Source organism: Notolepis coatsorum (assembly GCF_963971535.1).
Source record: "Notolepis coatsorum genome assembly, chromosome: 14".
Classification (NCBI taxonomy): Eukaryota; Metazoa; Chordata; class Actinopteri; order Aulopiformes; family Paralepididae; genus Notolepis; species Notolepis coatsorum.
Genome location: NC_140178.1, coordinates 97322512 through 97349636, shown reverse-complemented (window position 1 = coordinate 97349636; position 27125 = coordinate 97322512). Strand labels below are relative to the sequence as shown.

At 42.6% G+C, this 27125-nt stretch overlaps 1 protein-coding gene across 1 annotated transcript; it reads left to right on the top strand.

The window, feature by feature from the left end:
* Positions 1 to 3846: 3846 nt before the first annotated feature.
* On the top strand, positions 3847 to 25932 carry LOC311240667 (von Willebrand factor C domain-containing protein 2-like; the record flags this gene model as incomplete). The annotated part of the gene is made up of 3 exons (XM_084329239.1): positions 3847 to 4209; positions 21245 to 21374; positions 25694 to 25932. The coding sequence occupies 3 exons, from the start codon at positions 3847 to 3849 to the stop codon at positions 25930 to 25932; spliced, it is 732 nt and encodes a 243-aa protein (XP_084185365.1).
* Positions 25933 to 27125: the final 1193 nt, after the last annotated feature.

Here is a 27125-nt window from a genome sequence, read left to right as displayed (position 1 = left end):
AGCGTGCATAAGTACACATATACTATCGATAATCTAGCGTTTATTTGAAAACGATTCATAAATAGGCCAAAAGAAGGACAGTTTTTTGTGTATTCCAGTAAATGCCGTTTATCATGGAATCTTTATATTTTCCTGAAACTTTGAAGAAAACGAGGGCTTTTCAAAATGCTATAAAACAGAAATGAACCGATTAAAAAAACTATCCGTTTCGACAATGTTAACTGCAAACAAGTCATTGATAAGCGACGGGCAGATTAGACACATAGCCATAAATGAAGACTAGATTATGCGTTCACAACGCTATCATTGAAGTGGGTGCTGGCATTCAACCATGTTTTACCATGTTAACCAGTGGCACTGATAGTGTTAAAGTAGAATAAAATGAAGAGGAGATGAAAGCGTCAGTGGGGGTTCAGAAGGGAAGAGTGGCTGAGGTAGGAGCAGTGTTTCCCTTATATGCATTCAGCAGCGGCGCATGAATTAGGAACGCCGCTGCTATGAACTAGACTATTAAAAAATAATAATTTTAAAAATATATATTATAAAAAAAAATCATTTCATTTGGGCTGTGGGGGGTGCTTAATGTAAAATACTGACCTGAGGAACAGGCTGCAGGGAGACCATCTGGCCGCTTGTATGCGTCTCAGCATCAATGGCCCCCTACCAGTGAATTCCCCTATAAGAGCCCTGGAGCTTTTCTTTCAAAAGCCCAGGAAAATGAAATGCTCTAAGGCAGAATGTAGCCTATGCCACTGAGACTTCTTAGGTGTAAAGTGCAGTTGTAGTGTTATGATTTGTGTATGTTAGTATTTATATTATCTATTAAATCATCTATATCTATGTTCAATACAAATAGTGTACACGTGTTGAGGCATGTCATTAATCTTGACATTTACTTTGATTACAACTACACTGCAAAAAAAAGTATATCAAGTGAACATATCTTGTATTTGGTACAATAAGTATATTGAGTAGCATTATCTTGAATTATTACATGGCGTTTTAACATTCGCCGAAATGCTTGATTGTGATTGGTCAATAGCGCTCGGTTGCCCATTGCAGCGGTCAGTTATTTCTCGATAATTCACCGCTGCCATGGGCAACGCGCAACAATCACCGGTGATACGGGTAACTAGCGCTATTGACCAATCACAATCAAGCATTTAGATCGCAGTCACGAAAGCTAAGCTCAGCATATGCACAGCTGCACTCATCAGTGCAATCAAGTCCAAATCTGCTGGCGATAATAATAATAACTTTATTTGGGCTGACAGCGGAGCCACAGAACAACTGCGCCTGCATTTGATCTCGTCTTGTCGATGGTGTAAAATTAATTAGGTATATTGTTAGTAAGTTAGCCATGTAATAAGCGGGATAATAGCTATACTCGGTCATCGTCGCAAAATAATTGACCTTCACCAGTGGCGGCCACTGGGGGCGCTAGAGCGCCGACCCACCTGTTAAATGAGAGAAGAAGAAAAAAAAACGTTTGTTTTTTGTTTTATAGCCCTATAAATAATATAAACATGTTTAAAATGAATAATATTTACTCATTTTAAGTATGTTTGTGTTTCCAATGCACAATATAACTTAATTTTACAAAGATTAATAATAGTTTTCCTGAACAGGAAGTGACGATTCTGTCTGATATAGACCTTTTCATTACCGTAGCCGCAGGCATTTCTCCTCGCCGTATTTCTCTCTGGGCTAGGCGCAATTGCGCCTGGAGTGCGCGTGCCCGCCGTGCACTGGTTCATCGCTGTATCCGTCGCAGCCACGCGCTTTGCGTTGAATATGATGTATTATGATGGAACTCGGGCGCTGGTTTGAAACGACCTAGCAAGCAGCCGAGCGTCTAAAAGCTCTCTGATTGGCCGACGCGGTACTTTCCGTAACCGCAGTTTGCAACATGAGTTTATGCTGTTGTTGTGTTGTGTGATGCAGATATTTGTCTTGGAGCGTGATGGCAAGTTCTTTCAACGGTTAGGCTTAGGCACTCTTTCAAAGTTGGTTAAGGTTAGAGTTTGTCTAGAGCATGGCGATAGAACACCAGGTAGTTTGCAGGCTGTTCGAGGCGGACATGGACAAAGGCACTCACAGTACTTGTTGGCTATTAACAAGCTATATTATGGATGCAGTGTGGAGGGACATGCATGGACAATGGATGGACATCAACACAGGCTGGATGGACAATGCCATGGGGTGGATATACTTTATCAACAAGCCCGGCTTCTGCCAACAACAAGGTAGATCAGCGATCTTTCTCTCTCTCTCTCTCTCTCTCTCGCTCTCTCTCTCTCTCTCTCTCTCTGTCTCTCTCTCTCTCTCTCTCTCTCTCTCTCTCAGCCACTCAGATAACGCTTCTCTCTCTCTCTCTCTCTCTCTTTCTTTTGGATTGAAAATACGTGGATTATGGCTTGTTCAATATCGTCTATGTTTGAATGAATGAATGAATGAAAACTTTAACAGATTGCAGTATGGGTACAATACAGTACGGCTCAATACACACAATTGTTAAGGGGATGCAGACCAGAGAAAGACGTTTGTCTTGTTTACATCAGGGTCCCAGATTTTCGATTCATATCGATAGTTTAATAGCTAGCCTTGGCTCGTTTAACAATATGCAAAATATGTGTACAGCCGTGTACTCATACTGAAGTTATTCTTGGTATATAATACTACATATACTAGGTCTGATTGTGTAACGAATCGATTCCACGTCGCGCTGTGTGTGAGAGAGAGAAGGAGAGAGAGGGAGAGATCTGCGTGTGTTTGGAGACGGAGCGAGTTTTGTTTCTAACTTTTCTATTTATATATTGTGTTTCAAGTTGTGAATTAGACTATACTTTATTTGACTGGTTGTGTGTTGTTGTAGTAACAGCTGAGCGACTCGTTCATAAGAGCCGATTCATTGCCGTGAGCGTGAGTCGAATCGCTCACGTCTTGCCATGAGTCGGTTGCGTGGTACTGTACATGTTTGCAAAATGTTTTGGTATAGCGCCCCTAGTGGAGAGAGAACCAGCAGCCGCTACTGACCTTCACTACGTTTAGAACACCTCGGCGAGGCGCCTCGGTATTCTAAACTCTGTGTCGGTCAATTATTTTGCGACAATGACCTCGTAGCTATACATTATCCCTTACATAAAAACTTGAGAAATCCAACACGCACATCAGAACAAAACAAAAAAAGTTCAACAAAGTGCTCTTTCATTTGTCTATGGTCCTGTTTGAATGAGTCTGTCCACCTTGAAGTACACCGTTTGCCTGTTGCTAGTTCTGTACTTAAAATTACTTTGAAGCGGAATGTAATTTAGTCTAATAGTCAAATGTGAAGTGCAAGTAAATCATAAGTGTACTTGATATGAGTGTTATTATGTTACTTTCCCGGCCCCCTCACATGATTAACCAGTTACGCTGTCGGGCAGGACTATGGGAATTCCGGCTCTTTTTAGAGAGCCGGTTCTTTCGGCTCCCAAGCGGTCCTCAGATTTTTTTGTTGCTTAATGTATTACAAAAAAATATGTAGAATTATGTGTAAAATGAATTACTACAGTAAAACACATACATTATATCAAATGTTTATTTGAATATTTGTTTACATACTCAACATGGAGGCGGAGCAGAGTGCTACAAAAACTAAAAAAAAAAAAAAAAAAAAAAACAATACCGAATCATCGCCTCTCCTGTCCTTCACATCTCGGCTCGAAGAGCATCTAGTGACGGAGACAAACAAGCGCACCATCATCGTCACCGGTGCTCCTGACGGGGGTGGAGGGGGGCAAAAAAGCGCACGGCAGCGCAGCAGACACAGATGGTGTGCTCGGCGTAGTGATCCCGTTAACAACGATGAGCCACCGGCACCGCGCGCTCTGCCTCTCCATCGCACTCTTCCTTCTCGCGCACGGTCTCGTGGCGGAATACTCGTCCAACACGGACTCGGAGTACGACGAGTTCGGGGACTACCGGGGGAAGTGGTGCCTCGACGACCACGGCTTCGTCTATGGCATCGGAGAGGTGTACTACCCGAGCCCCTCGGCGTGCCCGTGCACGTGCACCGTGGACGGCCCCCTGTGCGTCCGACCCAAGTGTCCCCGCATTCACCCCCGGTGCACGCGGATCAAATACAAGGCGTGCTGCCCGGTGTGCGAGGCGGTAGCCAAGGTGTGCGTATACGGAGGCAAAACGTACCGGCTCCTCGAGGAGTTCATGGTGAGTCCGACCCGTAAAGTTTTCAAAAAATCTACTTTCCATTTAAGCACAAGGAGACTTGCGTGTTGTTATGGCATAATTTGAAACATACGCACTTATAATTTTTTATTTCATTTAAAGTTGTAACTTCCAAGGTGACTGATGTCGCACACCACATTCCCAACTAGAGCTCCTACATTTCGCAATTGCGTAATGTGTGCACAATAACATGGACGCTGCTTGCTCTCCGTGCGTGATTTGATCATTTACTCACCTAAAGCCGCAAACCTCCGCTCCACATGTCAGTTTTCATTACTAATTTGTTTAGTACAGTTAGGTTAAAGGGGCAATTCACCAAAAAACAGTGCTGATTTATTTTGCACACATTTCACACATATCCAATGCGCAAATATATTTAGTTTGACATTTATTGACACTGACAGTACATTTGTTTGAATATGGCCACCATCGGGGACATTGAATCGTTGTGTTGTGTTAATTTCAGCTTAATGAAATGCATGGTGTAGATGAAAAAATAGTTGTACCTTGTCTTATAGGGACTGCTACCTTATTTACATTTACAGTTATGTTTAGTAATTTAGCTGATGCTTTTATCCAAAGCAAAGTTCTGTACAACAAGTCAGCAGGAGGAGTACAAATCTGGCAGCTAAGGGTAAGTAACATTGTTCGTCAAACAGTGTCAAACTTCAGTGCTATACTCTTGAATGCATATAGTATAGACATAGACACAGTAGATTACTTAGTCGCAAAGTGCATAATAGTCAAAATACCTGTCAGTACCTTTTCAATTCATTGAGTTGTAAAACCTTCGTTCACCCCACTAAAGCACTGCACATGGTGTACCCTTTGGGACGTTTTATGTCCCATGTACATTACATGTAATATTATATATATTTACTTATGAATTTCTTTAAAAAAAAAATTTATGAATACCATTATTAACTTCAGTCCTCAACATACATATAAAATATTCATTCATTTTCAGGATTTTAACCCCTTAAATACCAGTTTGTGTGATTGAAGCGTGGCTTATTTTCAAGACAAAAAACACTAAGGGTTAATTATTTTCCATCCCATAAATGCTAATGTAATTTTTTTTGGGGTGGGATTATGAGAGCCTGGAGTGTCGAAGATTGGCAACAAAAATAAGTTTTATACATAAAAATGTTTTGTGCAGTGACAGTGTATAAAACACTGCACACGGTGTACCCTTTGGGACGTTTTCTGTCCCATGTACTTTACATGTAATATAATATATATATATTTACTTATGAATTTATTTTACATATTTTTTTATGAATACCATTATTAACTTCAGTCCTCAACATACATATAAAATATTCATTAATTTTCAGGATTTTAACCCCTTAAATACTAGAGTTGTTCCGATACCGATACCAGTATCGGAAATGCCGCTGATACTGCCTAAAATGCTGGTATCGGTATCGGCGAGTATACCCTCTAATTCTGCGCTCCGATACCATATGACGTAATTTATCAACAACACTGCGGTCTGCTGAGTGAGCATTATAAAACAAACGTGTGTTTAATCGACCTTGAATTAAAGTGTCAATGCATTTGTCATTTTAACAGCAGTGCCATTGTCTCAACAGAGCGCTGTTGACGGGGAGCTCTGGTGTTATTAGCATTAGCTGAACAGCTAACAGAAAGCTAGCGTTAACTAAAAGTTTTAGCTTTAACGTTACCTTGGCTAAAGTTGGGGCTATTCATAATCCAGCAATAATGGCTGCAGACCTGCAAGCAACATACAGCAAATTGGCACAGGAGTATTCCAAGGTAAATCACTTTTTCACCAGTAATGTTTAGGGCTGCAACGATTAGTCGATCGTCGATTATGAAAAATCGTCGACGAGATATTGTTGCGTCGATTAGTCATTAAAAACAATAACAATAACAATTAATAATAAGTAACTGCAATGCGCAAATGTTCATTTGTAACTGCAATGCACTACAGGAACTGCTGGGGGCAGTATAGTTTCCATTGTCTGACTGCAGTGCATTCTGGTACTTAACGGCGCAGCCTGCAGGTAAGAACTTCACTTCAGAAGAAAGAATGAACGATGGCGGAAGGGAGAGAGAAAGACAGAGGAGATGAGATGGCGGAAGGGAGAGAGAAAGACGGAGGAGATGAATTAAAAAAAGCTAGACCGAGGGCATCAAAGGTGTGGGAATTCTTTACAGATGACAAACCGAAGAAAACTGTTAAATGCCGATTATGCAAGGTGGAATTGGCATTTCACAGCAGCACCACGGCGATGCACGAACATCTAAAACGAAAGCACCCCGGAGCCACGGTGACGTCGTCGGAACATGGGTAAGTTCTAGAGTAGTTAGCCATAGTATTGTATTTTTTACGTTGGAAAACAGAACGTCTCATGGATATGGATATAATGCTTGCTATGCGAACTCTATTGCTGAGGCTTATAGAGGCTGCGCTGCTGCTGTATGTTGTAAGTAACGTTAAACAGCGCCATGCTTAGTAGTTAGTACAGGTGAGGTTACAGCGTTGCTGGCGCTGCTTCACTTTTAGTTTCGTTTGTTATGCCGACCAACCGGATACGGAAATACCTCACGTATATATCTGTAGTCACTCTGTCTGTAGTCCACAAAATAATATCCCTTAAGCGATAACTCCCTCTAGTGGGAAAACATAGATATTGCATCTCAATATTATTACTTCTAGCCTAGGTATATATAAGGCTGACTATAATTAATAAAAATAAACTGATAGTCTGATACTATAGCCTACAAATTCTGATGATAATTAATACAGCTTTCTGTTTTTTTTGTTCTCTTTCTATTGTAGGGCAAAGCAAACACGTGTGGATGAGTTTGTCCTGAAGAGAGGCTCATGCACCCCTCAAATGGCTGGAGTCTTCACAGAGAGCATCCTCACCATGCTTGTTAAAGACATGAGACCATTATCGATGGTTGAAGATGAGGGCTTTAAGCAGATGGTCACCACATAACATTCCATTCAGGTTACACCTTACCTTCCAGAACTCATTTTACAAAGCTCATGGAGAGAAAGTATGAAGATACTTTTGCTAAGGTTAAAATTGCTCTTAAAGCAAACAAGAACAAGATTGCCCTGACAACTGATGCCTGGACCAGTGTTGCGACAGAGGCATATCTTGGCATCACCTGTCACTTTATAAGTGATGACTGGAAGCTCGAAGAACGGCACACTGGGACCAACATTGCTACATGGATTGAGCAGGCTGTGGAAAGGTTTGAGATCCCTCCAAGCAAGCTTGTGGCGGTTGTTCATGACAATGGCGCCAATGTCCTGCTGGCTGCTGGCATCAGAAATTGTAAATGGTGTACTGTGTTCCCCTGCAGGAGATGATGATGATCAGACAGACACACACAATACATTATAATTACACACACACACGCACTCCTCTCACTCACAGTGATCAGAGTAAGACACACACACATTGGACACATACACACTCCTCTCACTCACACACAGCGATCAGAGTAAGACACGTACTAACACCACCACCAATACCACCACTACTAACACCACCACCACTACTAACACCACACCACCACTACTAACACCACCACCACCACTACTAACACCACCAATACCACCACTACTAACACCACCACCACTACTAACACCACCACTACTAACACCACCAATACCACCACTACTAACACCACCACCACCACCACTACTAACACCACCACTACTAACACCACCAATACCACCACTACTAACACCACCACTACTAACACCACCACCACTACTAACACCACCACCACTACTAACACCACCACTACTAACACCACCACCACTACTAACACCACCACCACTACTAACACCACCACTACTAACACCACCACCACCACTACTAACACCACCAATACCACCACTACTAACTCCACCAATACCACCACCACTACTAACATACACCACCAATACCACCACTGTCTGTCACACACATACACACACACACACAGACTCCTCTCACACACAGCAAACAAAAGACCTAGAAGTCTGTCTGATCTGACTCATGTCATCCCCCTCTCCCCCTACAGCTGTTCCACGACGTCAGTACGTCACCCTTCTCTCCTGGTCCTGGACCAAGTTACAGCCCCATCAGCCGTGGTGCTGGGGGCAGATGCTGCTGCTAGTTATTTCTTTTTTTAATATTATTATTTTAGTAGTTATTTAAAGTACAGAGCATGTCGATATGCTCGCACTCACTGCAATTTAAAGAAATTGGTGTACTGTGTTCCCCTGCAGGAGATGATGATCATCAGACAGACAGACACACAATACATTACACAGTTACACACGCACTCCTCTCACTCACACACAGCGATCAGAGTAAGACACACACACATACTCCTCTCACTCACACACAGCGATCAGAGTAAGACACACACACATACTCCTCTCACTCACACACAGCGATCAGAGTAAGACACACACATACACAAATTACACAGTACAGTACACACACTCCTCTCACTCTCACACAGCGATCAGAGTAAGACACACACACATACACAATTACACACACACACGGACTCCTCTCACACCCAGCAAACAAAAGACCTAGAAGTCTGTCTGATCTGACTCATCCCCGTCTCCCCCTACAGCTGTTCCACGACGTCAGTACTCAGTAGTGTACGTCACCCTCCCCTCCTGGTCGTGGACCAAGTTACAGCCCCATCAGCCGTGGTGCTGGGGGCAGATGCTGCTGCTAGTTATTTCTTTTTTCTTATTATTATTTTAGTTATTTAAACTTAAAGTACAGTGCACTACACTTCCAATTTTGTATTATTTAATTTATTTATCTTAAGTTGTTATGAGTGATTGCACTTGACTCAATGCACTGACTGACTGTATTCTTGACTTCAACATTTCAAATACATTTCATTTAAAGTTGCAAGATCCAAATTCAAATGTTTCATGAGTCATTATTTTAATTTGCTATGGGATCATCATGTTATGATGTTGTTGTTTGGTCCTGACAAGAGTCTCAAAGTCTGGGGTGATGGTAGACAAGCAACTCTGAGGTCATGCTCAATGTCCAATCTGTTCCTCTGCTCTGTCTTCAGCTGGACCAGAGCTGAGAAGCCACTTTCACAAAGATAGGTAGTTTAAAAAAAAAAAAAAAAAAAATCCCCTTTTTTTTTTTTTTTTTTTTTTTTTTTGTTTACATTGGTTTTCGATTAGTCGACTAATCGAAAAAATAATCGGCAGATTAGTCGACTACCAAAATAGTCATTAGTTGCAGCCCTAGTAATGTTACATTGTTTCCATCTACCGGTAGCTCATGCTAGCTACCCTAGCTCACGCTAACGTCATCACTGATCTACCTCGCACACAATTAATGATGTTGTGGACAGCCATATCGGTGACAATGTTTAGCTTTTAGTGCCAAATGATAAGAGTCTGAGGCGGAGTCTCAAAAGAGAATGTTGAATATTTATTGTGCAAAAAATCACAACAGAGCCTCTACTACTACAGTAGCTAACCTAAATGGAGCCTTGTAGAAGCAAGTGCAGCAACGTATAACGTCCGTGTGGAACCAATGTGCCAACAACCTTTCCGTGGGTGAACTCATTGAGATAGTTTTCAATTACTGATACTAATAGCGAGCTTAGGGAGATGAAGGTGGCTGGCCGTGTCCTTGAGCGACGCCTCACTGCGTCGGGACTCACCGTGCACAGAGAGGTCTACAGAGAGCACCAAAAGGCCTACTCCAAAGCCCTGAAGGACGCTCGGTCACGGTTCTACTCCAACATCATCAACAATAGCCCCGGCAATTCTAAACAGCTTTTTTCCACCATACACCACCTCCTCAAACCCCAAACCCAGGCACACAGAGAGACCACTGAGAAGCGATGTAATGACTTCATGTCATTTTTCACATCCAAGGTTGAGGGCATCCGCTCTCTCCTCCCCGGCTCCTCTTCCTCACCTGCTCCACCTGCTGTCTTACAGCCTGAAGTCTCCCAGCTCCTCCGCTGTTTCAGCGACACCACGCAGCGTGAGGTCGAGGCCATCATCGGGAGGATGAAGTCATCCACGTGTGCTCTGGATCCCCTCCCCACAGCCCTGGTGAAAGCCAACATCCGCACTATTGGTCCCCTCATGACCAGCACCATCAACCTCTGCAGGCTGGCCACGTTCCGCCTGCCCTCAAAACTGCCATCATCACCCCCCTCCTGAAGAAACCCACCCTGGACCCAGAGGCCCTCGTTAACTACCGGCCCATCTCCAACCTCCCGTTCCTTTACAAGGTGCTGGAGAAGGTAGTTGCGAAGCAGCTCCTAGCACACCTCGGAGACAACAACATCTTCGAGAAGTTCCAGTCTGGTTTCCGCTCCGCGCACAGTACAGAGACAGCCCTGGTCAGGGTAACCAACGATCTACTGATGGCGGCGGATGCGGGAACCCCATCCATTCTGGTCCTTCTCGACCTATCGGCAGCCTTCGACACGGTGGATCATCCCATTCTACTGGACTGTCTCCACTCCAATGTCGGACTCCGCGACCTAGCCCTTGCCTTATTCCAGTCCCTCTTGGCTGGTCGGACTGAGTGTGTCTCCCTCGGAGGCGCAACATCCTCCAACCACCCTGTCACCTGCGGTGTCCCCCAGGGATCCGTCCTCGGCCCCCTGCCGTTCACCCTGTACATGCTCCCCCTCGGCCGCATCATCGGCCGGCACGGTGTGTCTTTCCACTGCTACGCTGACGACACCCAGTTATATATCCGGATCACACCATCATCACCTTCATCACCCCCCACACTGACCACTTGCCTGGAGGAGACTAAGGCGTGGATGAACCACAGGTTTCTCCAGGTCAACAGCTCCAAAACACAAGCCATGCTGATCGGTACCCCACACCAGGTCCGGTCAACCACCATCACCACCATCTCCTTCTCCGGTCAGGACATTCCCCTTTCCACCCTTGTCACCAACTTGGGCGTGAAAATGGACCCCCACCTCACATATGATACACACATCAAACACCTCTGCAAGACCTCTTTCTTTCACCTCCGTAACATCACCAAACTCCGCCCCTCACTCACCCTGGCAGACTCGGAGAAACTCGTCCACGCTTTTATTTCCTCCAGGCTGGACTATTGCAATGCACTCCTCATCGGGATTCCTAGCAAAAGCATTAAAAAACTGCAAACCATTCAGAATGTCGCTGCTAGGATCCTGATGAGGGTGCGCAAATATGATCACATCACCCCCACCCTCAGATCCCTTCACTGGCTCCCCGTGGAACACAGAATTGAGTTCAAGGTGTCCCTCCTCACTCACCAGTGCGTACACGGTGGTGCCCCTGCCTATCTCAAGGAACTCCTCACCCCCCAGTCCTCCTCACGTTCCCTCCGCTCCGGCACAGCCTACCTCCTCAAAGCCCCCAGGACTAAGCTGCACTCCATGGGTGATCGCGCCTTCTGCTCCGCCGCACCCAGACTTTGGAATGCTCTCCCCATCCACCTGAGAGCACCACAATCCGTCGAGGTTTTTAAAAGGGGCCTAAAAACATTTCTTTTTAACAAGGCTTTTGCCTGAATTTTCTTTTACTTTTAATTTTATTTACTTCTATTCATTTTACTATTATTTTTATTTTATTTTACTCTTAGGTTCTTCCATTTTACTGGTTGTTAGTCTTTTTAATTGTTTTTATTCATTTTAAATTGTTTTATTCATTTAACTTTTGTTTTTGTCTCCTGTAAGCGCTCTGAGATTCTCGCGAATGTGGAGCGCGGTACAAATCTAATCCATTATTATTATTATTAATACTAATCTATACAATCACCTGTTGTTGAATAAATAACATTACTTTATAGTTATTACTAAAAAACAGTATAAAACAGTAGCTGTATAAATATGTTTATCTTTTTTTATAATTTATATAATTTTTTTTTTTTTTTTTTTTTTTTTTTATGTATGCACTGGTATCGGATCAGTATCGGTATCGGCCGATACCCAAAGCTTAGGTATTGGAATCGGATCGGGAAGGAGAAAATGGTATCGGAACATCTCTATTAAATACCAGTTTGTGTGATTGAAGCGTGGCTTATTTTCAAGACAAAAAACACTAAGGGTTAATTATTTTCCATCCCATAAATGCTAATGTCATTTTTTGTGGGGTGGGATTATGACAGCCTGGAGTGTCGAAGATTGGCAAAAAAAAATAAGTTTGATACATAAAAATGTTTTGTGCAGTGACTAGGGCTGTCTTAAATACTTCGAAGCTTCGTTCGATGGCATGAGCTTCGAACATAAAAAAAAAAATCGAAGTGTAAAAAAAAAAAACGTATTTTTTTATTATTATTTTTGCCTCCAAAATGCATCTGTACACAACGGCGACGCCACACAAAACATTAATAAGGCTATGCCTATGCTGCTATGACTAATGTGTTACCAAGTTGGCTAATTTAATTGTAATCATCTGCTTTTGTAGGTGCATTGTCTGATATAATTATAAATTATAAATTAAATATAATATAATTGTTTGCTTGATAGACGAAGGTTGCAACATAATTATGTAATGTCATGTTGTTGGCTGTGAGAGCAGCCCCACTGCACCCAGGCAGCGCAGCCGAGTGAAACCTTGTTGGCTGCGTCACAGTCACGAAAGGGGCTACTTAATACATTAATCCAATCCACTTTATTTATAGAGCACATTTAAAAACAACAAAGTTTACCAAAGTGCTGTACAAGTCCCACAACATAAGATTAAAAAAAAAAAAAAAAAAAAAATATATATATATATATATATATATATATATATATTATAATAATTCTTTTTTTTAGAGATTATGTGCAAAATAAATCAGCATTGTTTTCTTATTGGTGAAGTGCCCCTTTAAAGGGGAACTATCTTATAAATGGCCTTTTTCAGTTTTTAGCATTGTTTCCTAGCTATGTGGAATTATATTAATATGATCTATGTCTCTAATTCTCATATTGGCGCATTCTTCTTCAGTCATCTGAAAATGTGCTGATTTGTGATGTCAGAGAGACTCAGCTGCATAATAATGTGGCCCCATGGGGCATCAGGCCACACAGTGGTTGGAGCCCAGGCTCAAAACGGCTTAAGATCTTGAGGTAGAAAAATGCTGTTTTTGAGTACTTGATTAGAAATACAAAACAATGAATTAAAAAAAAATAAAAAATTACAGAGGTGTTCCATAAACTCACAGGAATTGTGTAAAAGTGCCCAAATAGTGAAAGAAATAGTAAAATAGTTCCCCTTTAAGTCTTTAAACCCAGAGGGCTGCAAATGAAAACAAAGTGGCCTAGACAGTCGTTTCAAACACAATACTTGAAGAACAGACACTCGCCCCCACAAGTGACAATATAGAATATATCAGTCTTCATTACAGCTTCATCATGTCAGTCAGCAACGTTGTGCACATGAGGACAGGTCGTTCGCTCATTAGGAATCGGGTGACGAGAGGAGAGTCATTGATTCCTTGTTGTGTAACTGAGGATGTTGTGGGTCTTTGCCGTAAAGAGCCAATGAGGTCAGCGGCTGATCAACTCTGTGTGACCTGTGCGAGTATAGTGCATAGAATAGAATAGAAATACTTTATTCATCCCGAGGGAAATTTGGCACTACAAATCGCTCACAGTAAACAGTAAAAATGTAGGTAGACAAAACAAAAAGTCACAAATAAGAATAAAAAAAAAAAATAAGCCTAAGAATAAAATATGGTCCAGGATATACATTTCCTATGTTACATTCTAATATAAAATATACAGTAAAAATATCCTATGCATGCATGTGTGTATTGGTGTCCGCCCTTGAATGTGTGTGTGTGTGATATGATTATGATATGATATGATACATTTATTTATATTGCGCCCCCAAACCAATAGTTACATCAGCTCAGGGCGCAGCCTGGGAAAGAAGAAAACAAAAGGAAACAATAGGAAAACCGACAGAAAAATACACACAGGCCCTCCAAGCAGACAGAGAACAGACGGACATAAATACACCTGTCACATTACAACACAGAACTAGCTCAAGGATTGTCTATGGAGAAAAGGTGAGTTTTGAGCATGACCTTAAAAGTCTGTAGTGTAGAGTGTGTGTGTGCATGTGTGTTGTTTAACGTCATATACTTGTGAGAACCAACTTTAAAAAGAGGACTGGTACTCACACCATAAAAAGCGCTGATTATCAGGTCAGGGTTGGAATTAGAGTTAGGGTCTGTATGAACTCTGAACCCCATTGCCTTTACCCTAGGCTTTGTTACCCAGACTGTACGAACTGTGAACTCTGTTGTCTATAATCATAGCTACCTACCTTAAACTATAGTCTACCCATATATCATAGTCATCACTCATGTACAATAATACTGTATTTACAGCATATATATTTATATTTACCATATATATATATATATTTATCCACACCTGTCTGAATACCTGCATATATTCCTGTTTTCATATCTGTATACTATATTTGTATTTGTATACTATATCCCTTACCTACTCTTACTAGTTATACCACTGACCAGTATGGCTACTACCTGTATCACTGTACATACATCAGTACATAATCAACATTATTACACAATAGTACTCATTTATATATATTCCAGTTTAATTACTTTAAATTAACTAGTGATTAAAGCATATATATTCCAGTTCACTTTTAGTTTTAGTTTATTTTTTCGCACAGTATAAAAACAACAACACAATAACGACAACTGTAATGTACAACAGATATACAGTGCAGGAAGAGGCAGAACAGCCCAGAAGACTTATAAGAAACCTCCACCTATAATAATAAACATAACTATATTACATATAGCAAGTTGGAAAACAAGATCAATGTAAGGACCTTGTTTGAGTATGTGAGAGTAAGAATCTAAATCAAATCAAATTTATTTATAAGGCCCGACAACACACGTTAATGTCCCCATGGGCCGTACAGGTCTTCTTTAAACAAGTCAAGAAGAAAACATAACAATAAGTCAAGAACAGAACAAGAACACCATAAGGTCCAACAAATTTAAAATAAATGCAAATAAATGAAAGAATGCAAGCACTCCCAGACATACCCCACGCGAAGGTAAGGAAAAACTCACTAAAACCTAACAATAGGGAAAAATGCTCCACAGGCAGTGTGGAGAAGAGAAACCTTAGAAGGGCCAGGCGGCGATAGTAGATAGGGGGCGGCGCAGAGAGGGTCGCGAACTCCCCGACATCATCGCGGGACGTCCGGCACTTCGGTCACCACTACAAGACCTCCGGAGACAGGAGGGCACGCAGAGGGGGTCGCATCCTCCCGGCCTTCATCACGGGACGTCCGACACTCCGGTCAGCACTCCAGGACAGCAACTCACAGGGGGACAGGGAGACGGGACAGGCGTTAGACAGCTCATGTGATTGTAGTGGGCGGACATAGCAATAGATACAAGTGGTAAGCATATATGTGAATGGAGTAGATATATGAAGTAAGCATATTATGTGAATAGAATAGAAGTACTTAACCCAGCAATGAAACCGCGTTGACACATCAGTTGACAGGACCACGGACAGACGACGGTAAGTAACTGATCCAAGGCCTCGGTGGTGCATGTAGAGCAGTCACTGCAATCTTGGCCAAGACCCAGAGGCATCCATCACCTTAGTCAGCGCTAGGAGACGGGCACTCAGAGAGATGGAGGAGGGAAAGGGGAAGGGGGGGGAGGAGTTAGAGAGTTCCCATGTTTGTGGTGCTGCAAAAAAGCAGAGAATGGGGGAAAATTAAATAAACTTCCTAACTAAACTAGACAGATTAATCTAAAGGTCAGTCCCCGACCAGGTGAGATCAGGGTAGGTTGAAGGAGAGAGAGAAAAGATGGGTCTTAAGCAGGGATTTAAAAGCTTCGACAGAGCAGGCGCCCCTGATGACGGCAGGTAATTTGTTCCACAGGTAGGGAGCGCGGTAGACAAAGGCTCTGTGGCCGGCGGATTTCTTTTTAACCCTAGGGATCGATAGAAGCCCCGCATTTTGTGAGCGCAGAGCACGAGCGGGCGAGTATCGGGAGATGAGATCGGATAGATAGAGCGGTGCAAGCCCATTTAAAATTTTGTAGGTGAGTAGTAGCACTTTAAAGTCAGATCGGGCTTGGATAGGGAGCCAGTGTAGGGCGGACAAAACTGGTGTGATGTGATCAAATTTTCTAGTTCTAGTTAGTATCCGTGCAGCCGCATTTTGCACGAGTTGAAGATTTTTGATGCTTGAATTAGGTAGGCCTGAAAAAAGTGCATTACAGTAGTCCAGACGTGATGAGACAAAAGCATGAATCAGGGTTTCAGCATCAGCCAGAGTTAAAATGGGGCGAATTTTTGCGATATTACGAAGATGGAAGAATGCAATTTTGGTGACATTTTTTATATGTGCATTAAATGAGAGGGAGGAATAAAAAATGACTCAGAGGTTTTTTATGGTGGAGCTCTGGGATACATGACAGGTATCAAAGTTGAGGGAGATGTCCTGAAACAGGCCTCTGTGGTTTGGGGGGCCAACAATTAACATCTCAGTTTTATCTGCATTAAGGAGTAGAAAGTTTTGCGACATCCATTTTTTGACGGCAAGCAAGCAGGCCTCAAGGTTTTGTAGTTGGGAGGAATCATTTGGCTTAATAGGTATATATAATTGGGTGTCATCAGCGTAAAAATGAAAGTTTATGCCAAATTTGCGTATGATATCGCAGAGGGGTAGCATGTAAATCGAAAATAGCAAAGGGCCCAGGACAGAGCCTTGTGGGACACCACATTGCACTGGGAGGGTCTCAGATGTTAAATCATTATAGACCACGCAGTGTGTTCTATCAGTTAAATAGGATTTAAACCAAGCTAGTGCGAGACCCCGAATGCCAACATGATTCTCAAGCCGACCTAGAAGAATCGAGTGATCGATAGTGTCAAAGGCTGCACTGAGATCAAGCAATAAGAGCACAGAAGTGTGGTTTGAGTCAAGAGAGAGCAGTAAGTCATTTGTGACTTTGGTAACCGCCGTTTCGGTGGAGTGTAAGGCTCTAAAGCCAGATTCATTAAGATTATTGTTTGATAAATGGTCAGTAAGTTGCGTTGCGACGATCCGTTCTAACACTTTGGCTAGGAACGGAAGATTGGAGATAGGTCTGTAATTTTTCAAGATTAGAGGGTCGAGGTTCGGTTTTTTAAGTAGTGGTTTAATGACGGCTGATTTAAAGGCCAGGGGCACCACGCCAGTAGACAAGGAGGTGTTGAAGATATTGAGTAGTAAGTATGTGTTACGATTAGGCATGACAGTGGTGGACAGAGAAGAACCCAAGCGCAGACCAGCAGAGGATAGACAGGAGGCATGTGTTGAATCATGAAATATGAGCACTGCTCCTTTAATGACGGTACAAGTAGTTCCAAAACACAGAGAAAGGGCAAGTCTTCAAACATGCTAATTGCCCTACAAAACATAAACACTATAACTGATACTATCCTCCGTAACAAGGAGCGATAGAGACTCAACAAGAACAGATAAGCTACTTACAAAAAGTGTTCAGCGAACGGCTGACAAACACATGAGCACAACACGACAGGAACCAGGGAACACAGAGTAATGACGCGACTGGGAAGTCAGGGCAGACCACACTTAAATACACAGACTGATTGACACATGAGGGTAATTGGTAATGAGACACAGGTGGGAGGAACAGAGTGACACAGAAACATTACAGGGTAGAAATATAAATACACACACTGAGGACAACACTAAACCAATTCACAAAACCAACACAGACAGGGGAGACACTAGGCCAGGGAGTGGAACATCACAGACAACAAATGCACAGACAATAAATTGGTGACAATAACATAACACAAATTGGTGATTCGTGAACAGAGCTGCACCACCTGAATTAGTCCACAGGATGGCAGTAGCACATTGTTCACAAGGTGAGATGGAGACAGACCAAAGGCAGGTGGCGCAGCACTGTGGGGAACGTTACAGTATGAGTAAGTGTGTGTGTGAGAGTGAGTATGTGTGTGTAAGTGTGTAAGTTAAAATACAATACACTGGGCGGTCAGGTGGCGTAGCGGAGATTGTGCTCGTCACCAATGCAAGAGGCTGCGGTCTCGACTCCCGGAGAGTCAGCATTGCCTTGGCTCGGGCTGATCGCTATACTAACTCGTTTGGCTGAGTTAGGGGGAGGGGAGCCGTGGGTGGGTCCTGGGCGTTGTGGAGTGCTGGCCCATACTAAATTACAGTAAGAAAGATAAGGATAAATTAGGCTATAATATAATTCTCCTTATTATGCCAATAGATTTATAGATTTTTTTATAAACCATTTCGATTTGTTCTCTCCAGCTCAAATTCTCATCAACATAAACTCAGAGGAATCGCATTGATGACACTTTAGGCATCTCAATAGAATTAATAGACATATTAGATAGATCTTCAGAGTATTTTTTTCCCCACTGAAAATTATAAAATTAGATTTTTTTTATATGCAATGATAATTTGTTTAGATTGAACCATGAGGCCATGCAGTTAGGCCAGCATTTGCTTCTTTGATCAATGAAAGGAAATTTGAGTGGGAGAGAAGAAGAATTTGAGGCGTTAAACATGTCATTAATATAAATAAGAAAAAGCAAAGGCCCCAGGATCGATCCTTGAGGCACCCCACAGAGCAGTTAGGCTTTGTCAGAAAAGTAACCCCTTACATAAACAAACTGACTTCTATTGGAAATGTAATTCTTCAACCATTTGTGAGTGACATCATGAAAACCACATTTATACAATTTATCTAGTAAAATAACATGATTAACTGTATCAAAAGCTTTAGAAAAATCTATGAAAATCCTACAGCAGAATTCATTATTTTCAAGGGCAGAGGTTACTTTGTCAATCAGGTGAAGCAGAGCCATATAAGTGGAGTGATTTCTCCGAAAACCATACTGGTGTTTATAGAGAATTTAATTAGAGTCTAAATGATAGAGGATCCGTTTGTGATATATATATATTTGTAATCTTTGAAAAAACAAGGCAAAATAGATATAGGTCTATAGTTGTTGAAGCAGCATGGATCATCTGATTTAAATAATGGAATAACTTTGGCAACCTTTAAATCATCTGGCACAATGCCTGTTTTTGAAGACAGAGAGAGAATATGAACAAGGGGCTGCAATACAGACTCCTTCACCTGCTTGACAAGGAAAGTAGAGATATTGTCATGACCAGTAGACATTTTTAGTTCATCAATTAAGTCACTTATTTCTTGAGTGTCTGGGGGCTCAAAAGAAGAAAATGGAAGACAATCTCTTGATCAAATCAAGTGGTTTTCCTTGACAAACAGGCATTTTGTTTGCTAGTTTACTACCAATGTTGACAAAACATCTTTGAACTTTTTAGCAATATCAAATGGATTGTCAAAGGAATTGTTGCCTTCTAAAAAGACTGGAGGCAGCTCTGACGAAGCCTTTTCTCTCTGCAATAACTGATGTATTACTTTCCAGGTGGTTTTACTATCATTTGAGCACCTTTTAAATTCCTCGCTGAAATATAAATTTTTGGCCGATCTAATGGAATGATTATATGTTTCGATAAGATTTATAACCAACATGAGAGGATGGAGTAGGATTTTTTTAACTATACTTTTTATATGATTTATTCTTTTTCCTCAGCAACTTCTGCAAGTCAGGTGTAAACCAAGGCTTATTGAGGTCAAGACTGTGTTTTTTAGTAGACACGCTAAAAGGAAAGCATTCATTAAACGTGGAGTTAATTATTTTCATAAAATGCTGGTATGCAAAATCACTCAGCATTGCTTTCTTTATAAAAGTCATTCCATGAGATATTGGCAAGCATTTTCTTGAATTTATCGATATTTGCCTTGCTCATGTTATTTTCAGAGTATGTTTAGCTCTACTGATCTTTAGAGAGAATTGAAATATAGGAAAATGGTCTGACAGGTTGGACCACTGGAAGTCTCTCTGAGCTCCATTGGGAAAATACCGCCCCCTATCGTCTCTCCCTGTGGTACTGCACCCCTTTGGATTAGACTGAATGAAACGCATGGGAGAAAAAAAAATCCTGCTTCCACATTTGACTTCTCAGGCATGTAATCCGAGCCTACTGGAGTCATCGCCCACCATCAGAACAGCGTGGAATCGGTGTTTCGACCACCCAGCGTTGGATCAATAAACACGATCGATATTTGGAATGGCGATCAGGAATTGGAATAATCTTTTTGGAGAACATCTGATCTGAGGTAGGGAATCTATTTTACTAGTCTTAGGATAATCAGAGCTTTTTTCACAGAGATATCAACGTGGGCCCTATGTGTGTGTGTGTGTGTGCGAGCGATCAGGAAATAAGAGAATCGATTTTTCAGCCCGCTTCTATAGCGTGCATAAGTACACATATACTATCGATAATCTAGCGTTTATTTGAAAACTATTCATAAATAGGCCGAAAAATGACAACGTGTTTTGTGTATTACAGTAAAGGGCGTTTATCACAGAATCTTCTGAAATCTTCTGGAAGTTTCAAGAAACAAGCGTTTTTCAAAATGGTATAAAACGGAAATGAACCGATTAAAAAACAATCCGTTTCGACAATGTTGACTGCAAACAAGTCATTGATAAGAGACGGCCAGATTAGACACATAGCCATAATTTAAGATATAGTTTATGCGTTCGCAAATATGAGAGCGCTATCATTGAAGTGGGTGGAGGCTTTTAAACCACCGGACCCGTGGCATCCAAAGTGTTAAGGACCAGCCAGTCACTAGAACGGGTTCCATAGGTTCCAACATTCCATTCCAATAATGATGTAGTATAAGGAGGCAGGTGAACCAATAAGGACCAACAAATACCAGTGTTTGCTGCGCCTCTCCATCAGTTGAAGGCGGGTGGAGCGTTACTCAGTGACATCCCTCAACCACATGTCCCTCAGCCACTCCGGGGAAACTAACTGGAAACCTGCTGGTCACAAGCCCACAATAGCTGAGGGAAATGTGTGTGTGTGTGTGTGTGTCTGTTCCAGTTGTCGCGCTGTGAACGGTGTCGCTGTGAGGCCAACAGGGAGGTGTACTGTACCATCTCAGATTGCCCCGCCCCACACTGTGTCGACCCCACCTACGAACCCAACCACTGCTGTCCCGTCTGTGAGGGTGGTAAGGCATATCTATCTATCTATCTATCTATCTATCTATCTATCTATCTATCTATCTATCTATCTATCTATCTATCTATCTATCTATCTATCTATCTATCTATCTATCTATCTGTCTGTCTGTCTGTCTGTCTGTCTGTCTGTCTGTCTGTCTGTCTGTCTGTCTGTCTGTCTGTCTGTCTGTCTGTCTGTCTGTCTGTCTGTCTGTCTGTCTGTCTGTCTGTCTGTCTGTCTGTCTGTCTGTCTGTCTGTCTGTCTGTCTGTCTGTCTGTCTGTCTGTCTGTCTGTCTGTCTGTCTGTCTGTCTGTCTGTCTGTCTGTCTGTCTGTCTGTCTGTCTGTCTGTCTGTCTGTCTGTCTGTCTGTCTGTCTGTCTGTCTGTCTGTCTGTCTGTCTGTCTGTCTGTCTGTCTGTCTGTCTGTCTGTCTGTCTGTCTGTCTGTCTGTCTGTCTGTCTGTCTGTCTGTCTGTCTGTCTGTCTGTCTGTCTGTCTGTCTGTCTGTCTGTCTGTCTGTCTGTCTGTCTGTCTGTCTGTCTGTCTGTCTGTCTGTCTGTCTGTCTGTCTGTCTGTCTGTCTGTCTGTCTGTCTGTCTGTCTGTCTGTCTGTCTGTCTGTCTGTCTGTCTGTCTGTCTGTCTGTCTGTCTGTCTGTCTGTCTGTCTGTCTGTCTGTCTGTCTGTCTGTCTGTCTGTCTGTCTGTCTGTCTGTCTGTCTGTCTGTCTGTCTGTCTGTCTGTCTGTCTGTCTGTCTGTCTGTCTGTCTGTCTGTCTGTCTGTCTGTCTGTCTGTCTGTCTGTCTGTCTGTCTGTCTGTCTGTCTGTCTGTCTGTCTGTCTGTCTGTCTGTCTGTCTGTCTGTCTGTCTGTCTGTCTGTCTGTCTGTCTGTCTGTCTGTCTGTCTGTCTGTCTGTCTGTCTGTCTGTCTGTCTGTCTGTCTGTCTGTCTGTCTGTCTGTCTGTCTGTCTGTCTGTCTGTCTGTCTGTCTGTCTGTCTGTCTGTCTGTCTGTCTGTCTGTCTGTCTGTCTGTCTGTCTGTCTGTCTGTCTGTCTGTCTGTCTGTCTGTCTGTCTGTCTGTCTGTCTGTCTGTCTGTCTGTCTGTCTGTCTGTCTGTCTGTCTGTCTGTCTGTCTGTCTGTCTGTCTGTCTGTCTGTCTGTCTGTCTGTCTGTCTGTCTGTCTGTCTGTCTGTCTGTCTGTCTGTCTGTCTGTCTGTCATGTGATGTATTGCAGTGTTCTGTCCTCATCAGGACCATCAAGAGTGTCCTACCAGTTCTCACACACACACACACACACACACACACACACACACACACACACACACACACACACACACACACACACACACACACACACACACACACTGACATGCACATACACACAGCCATAAACATGTCAATTTCTATTGACAAACATGCTATGCATGGATGCACACAAACACTCACATACTAAAACACACACACACACACTATTGTACACAGACCACATGTTCTTTACATGTGCACGCATAGGCTACACACACACACGCACACACACACACACGCACACACACACACACACACACGCACACACACGCACACACACACACACACACACATCATGCTCACAGCTATGTCTCTGCTAAAACTATAATTAGTAGGATCTCAGTGAGGCGTCCAGAGCCATGCATGTTATGTCATCTCATATACTCCCTGCAGCTATGGAGTCATGGCTGTTATGTCACAATGCTGGCAGAGGAGCGGTGTTCCTGTCATCGTTACTGGTACCATGTGTTCGTTTTCAGCCATTGATCTTGGAATCCTAGACCTCAGCGGATTTCAACAACCACCGCTATCGGTTGTCAATGTAAAATTCAAATTTTATTGGTCAAGATTTTATTTATTTATTGTTTTCTTTAGACGTGAAGCACCTCATTGACTGGCAATGCCACTTCCTTATTCATTCAGGCAGTCACTCATCCACTCTCTCATGGCTAGCCATTCTGCCCCACACAAAACATAACCCCACACAAAACATAACTCCACACAAAACATAACTCCACACAAAACATAACTCCACACAAAACATAACTCCACACAAAACATAACTCCACACAAAACATAACTCCACACAAAACATAACTCCACACAAAACATAACTCCACACAAAACATAACCCCACACAAAACATAACTCCACACAAAACATAACTCCACACAAAACATAACTCCACGCAAAACATAACCCCACACAAAACATAACCCCACACAAAACATAACTCCACACAAAACATAACTCCACACAAAACATAACTCCACACAAAGTATCAAACAAACAGGCCCCGGAGGAACAGGTTTCAAGTTTCTTTAATAGTTGTCATACAGAAGTACAGAATACTTTTATACAAAATGCTTCTTACTGTTATGCTCCAGAGACTGTGCAAGACAAGATAAGTATGAAATAAAATAACATAGTATAGCATGTAAATTAGAAGTAAAAAAATGAGGTCACAGTGTTCAGTATAGACATATGTACAGTGTTCGATGCAGAATAGACGTAACTGAGTTACCATATAATATACAATATACTATGCAGTGTACTAATATACAATACTATATAGTGCAAGGCAGAAATGGGATGAGGTGCAATTTAGGTACAATTTACAGTAGGTGTACGAGTTGTAGTGCAAATCCTTTATCAGGATTTTAACAAAACAGGAATTTAACAACAGCAAAACTATATCATCATAATATATGTTCATTATACAAACTCAGTATAATCCAAGTCTCATTTATGCAGTCGTATGCTCAGTACTTCATGAACGGGAAGTAGAGCGGTCTCTGGTCTGGTTCTCGGTTAGATTCTGGCTCCTCACACCAGCGTGCCGAAGTGTCCTTGAGCAAGACACTTAACCCCCGATGAGCAGGTTGGCACCTTGCATTGCTCTGCCGTTGGTGTGTGAGTGAATGTGTGAATGTGAGGCACAAGTTGTAAAGCACTTTGGATAGAAGTGCTATGTCAGCGCAGTCTAGTCATTGATTGATTGATTGATTGATTGAAACCTTTATTAACAGATTGCAGAATGGGTACAGTACAGTACAGCTCAATACATACAATTGTTAAGGGGATGCAGACCAGAGAAAGACTTTCGTCTTGTTTACATCAGGGTCCCCCATTTTCAATTGATCGTAACATATATGACATACATGACATACAGATAGACAGTACTGCTACATCTATACATTTATGACATACCAGATTTGCAAATACAGTACTGTTTGTGATACAAAAAGTGTCCAGAAAAGAGTGTATATACATTTGACGTAGAAACTGTACATTGGAGGAGGTTGGGTAGGTGGGGTGGGGTTGGGTGGGGTTGGGTGGGTGGGGGGGGGGGGGGGGGCTGTTATGTAACCTTGCAGCAGTATGGTGTCGTTAACACGCACGCACACACACACACACACAAGCTGTTTCCTTGTTGCCTTCTGGTGTCCACCAACGCTTTTACCCCTCACTGTCCCTGATATCCCAGCATGCACTGGGCTAATAGTTACTGTGCTTGACTGACAGACAGATGGACCCAGCAGTATTGACAGAAAGACACATAGTGACAGACAGACAGACAGACTATGTTGCGTTTCTGATGGTATTATCACAAGGTTGTTTATGTTTCCTAGACCTCATCCTCATCCTCTCCCTCCATCCACTTGTGGTGGTTTTTTCAATGCTCCCTCGGACCTCATGGTTCCAATCAGATTCGGATGTCTTTCAGACATAATTTCATTGCAAAGCTGTACAAATTCATGCGGGTTACAATACATTCATATTTATTGCCTTAACTCGATAAACCAATAACTGGAACAATAACCTAAACCCATATGCTAAACTCCTAAAACAATAACCTAAAACACGTAGGCCAGCCGACCCTTTAACTATCTTAACTCTGCTCCCTGTCTATAGTAATATATATATTTAAAAAAAACACTCTTGCCTTTTTCTCTCTCCTTGTTTGTTTCTCGTCTCTCTGTCTTCCTCGTCTCTATCCCACACCTTCTCCTCCTCCCCCTTCTCCCTCCCCCTTCTCCTTCTCCTCCTCCCCCATCCCCTCCTTCTTCACCTTCTCCTCCTCCTTCTTCTACTCCTCCTCCTCCTTATCCTCCTCCTCCTCCTTCTCATCCTCCTCCCCCTCCTCCTGCTCCTCCTCCTCCTCCCCCTCCTCCTTCTCCTCCTCCTCTTCCTCCTCCTCCTCCTCCTCCTCCTCCTCCTCCTCCTCCTCCTCCTCCTCCTCCTCCCCCTCCTCCTCCTCCTCCTCCTCCTCCTCCTCCTCCTCCTCCTCCTCCTCCTCCTCCTCCAGGCCCCAACTGTTTTGCCGGCAGCCAGGTGATCTCCGCGGGGCAGTCGGTGGACGTGGACGAGTGGACCGTGTGCTTCTGTACGTACCGGGAGGGCACTTGGCACACTCACCCACAGGCCACCTGCGAGCAGCGCCCCGGCCCCACCACGCCCGGCCCCCACCCCCACCCCCAGCCCAGCACCGAGAGAGGAGGCAGGGAGGGACGGGCCTTTAGTCCCAGACTGGATGTCATACCATGAGTTATATTATATTTCTGTATGATATAATATAGTGTATATATAGCAATGTCACTGGAATTTCCCCAAGGGGATCAATAAAGTATCTATCTATCTATCTATCTATCTATCAATAACAATATATATAGAACTATATAGTAAGTTATTATGCTGTGCATTTCTCCAGACTCCCCTTTCAGAGCCTGAGGCATTGCCCAGCAACAGCAACCCCCCCCCCCCCCCCCCCCCACCACCATACTCTCAACTACAACCCCACACACATCAGACCAAAACAAAAACATTTAACAATATGAAGAGGAGCTATTTTGCCTAGAGGTTGCCATTTGATGACATTACAGATTGTACCTTTAAGAGTCATTACATTATAATACAATATAATATAATTCCTTTTGAGGAGGAGGAGAGAAGAGGAGAGAGAGAACAAGGAGGGAGAGAGGGGGCGGAGACTAGGGCTGCTCCATTATGGCAGGAATCGTAATCACGATTATTTGGGTCAATATTGAGATCAGGATTAACAGGAAATTGAGATCAGGAAAAACTTGTAATTTTAACGGTGGATTTATTTTTTAACAGTTTTATTTCAACCTTTATTTTAAATCTGAGGTTTCTTTCATTTACAGAAACAATGATCATACAAATGCAAAACAGTGACACAATAAAGCAGCAATGTTCACAGAGAATGAAACATAAAATATAAAAAATATATATACCGTATATATTTTTGAAAATTCTAAAATCTGCTAAAAACAGCTACAGGTTGTCACTCAATGATCAGAAAACAGACGCTTAAACATTTCAAGGGAAGAGGACCTCCAACTTCAGAGAGAGGAGGACATTCCAAGAGTCAGAGGCTTCATAGGAATAATTTACCAAGATCAGAACATACTGGAGAAACCCTAAGAACCATCCTGTCATTAGATCAGAACATACTGGAGGAACCCTAAGAACCATCCTGTCATTAGATCAGAACATACTGGAGGAACCCTAAGAACCATCCTGTCATTAGAGCAGAACATACTGGAGGAACCCTAAGAACCATCCTGTCATTAGATCAGAACATACTGGAGAAACCCTAAGAACCATCCTGTCATTAGATCAGAACATACTGGAGGAACCCTAAGAACCATCTTGTTATTAGATCAGAACATACTGGAGGAACCCTAAGAACCATCCTGTCATTAGAGCAGAACATACTG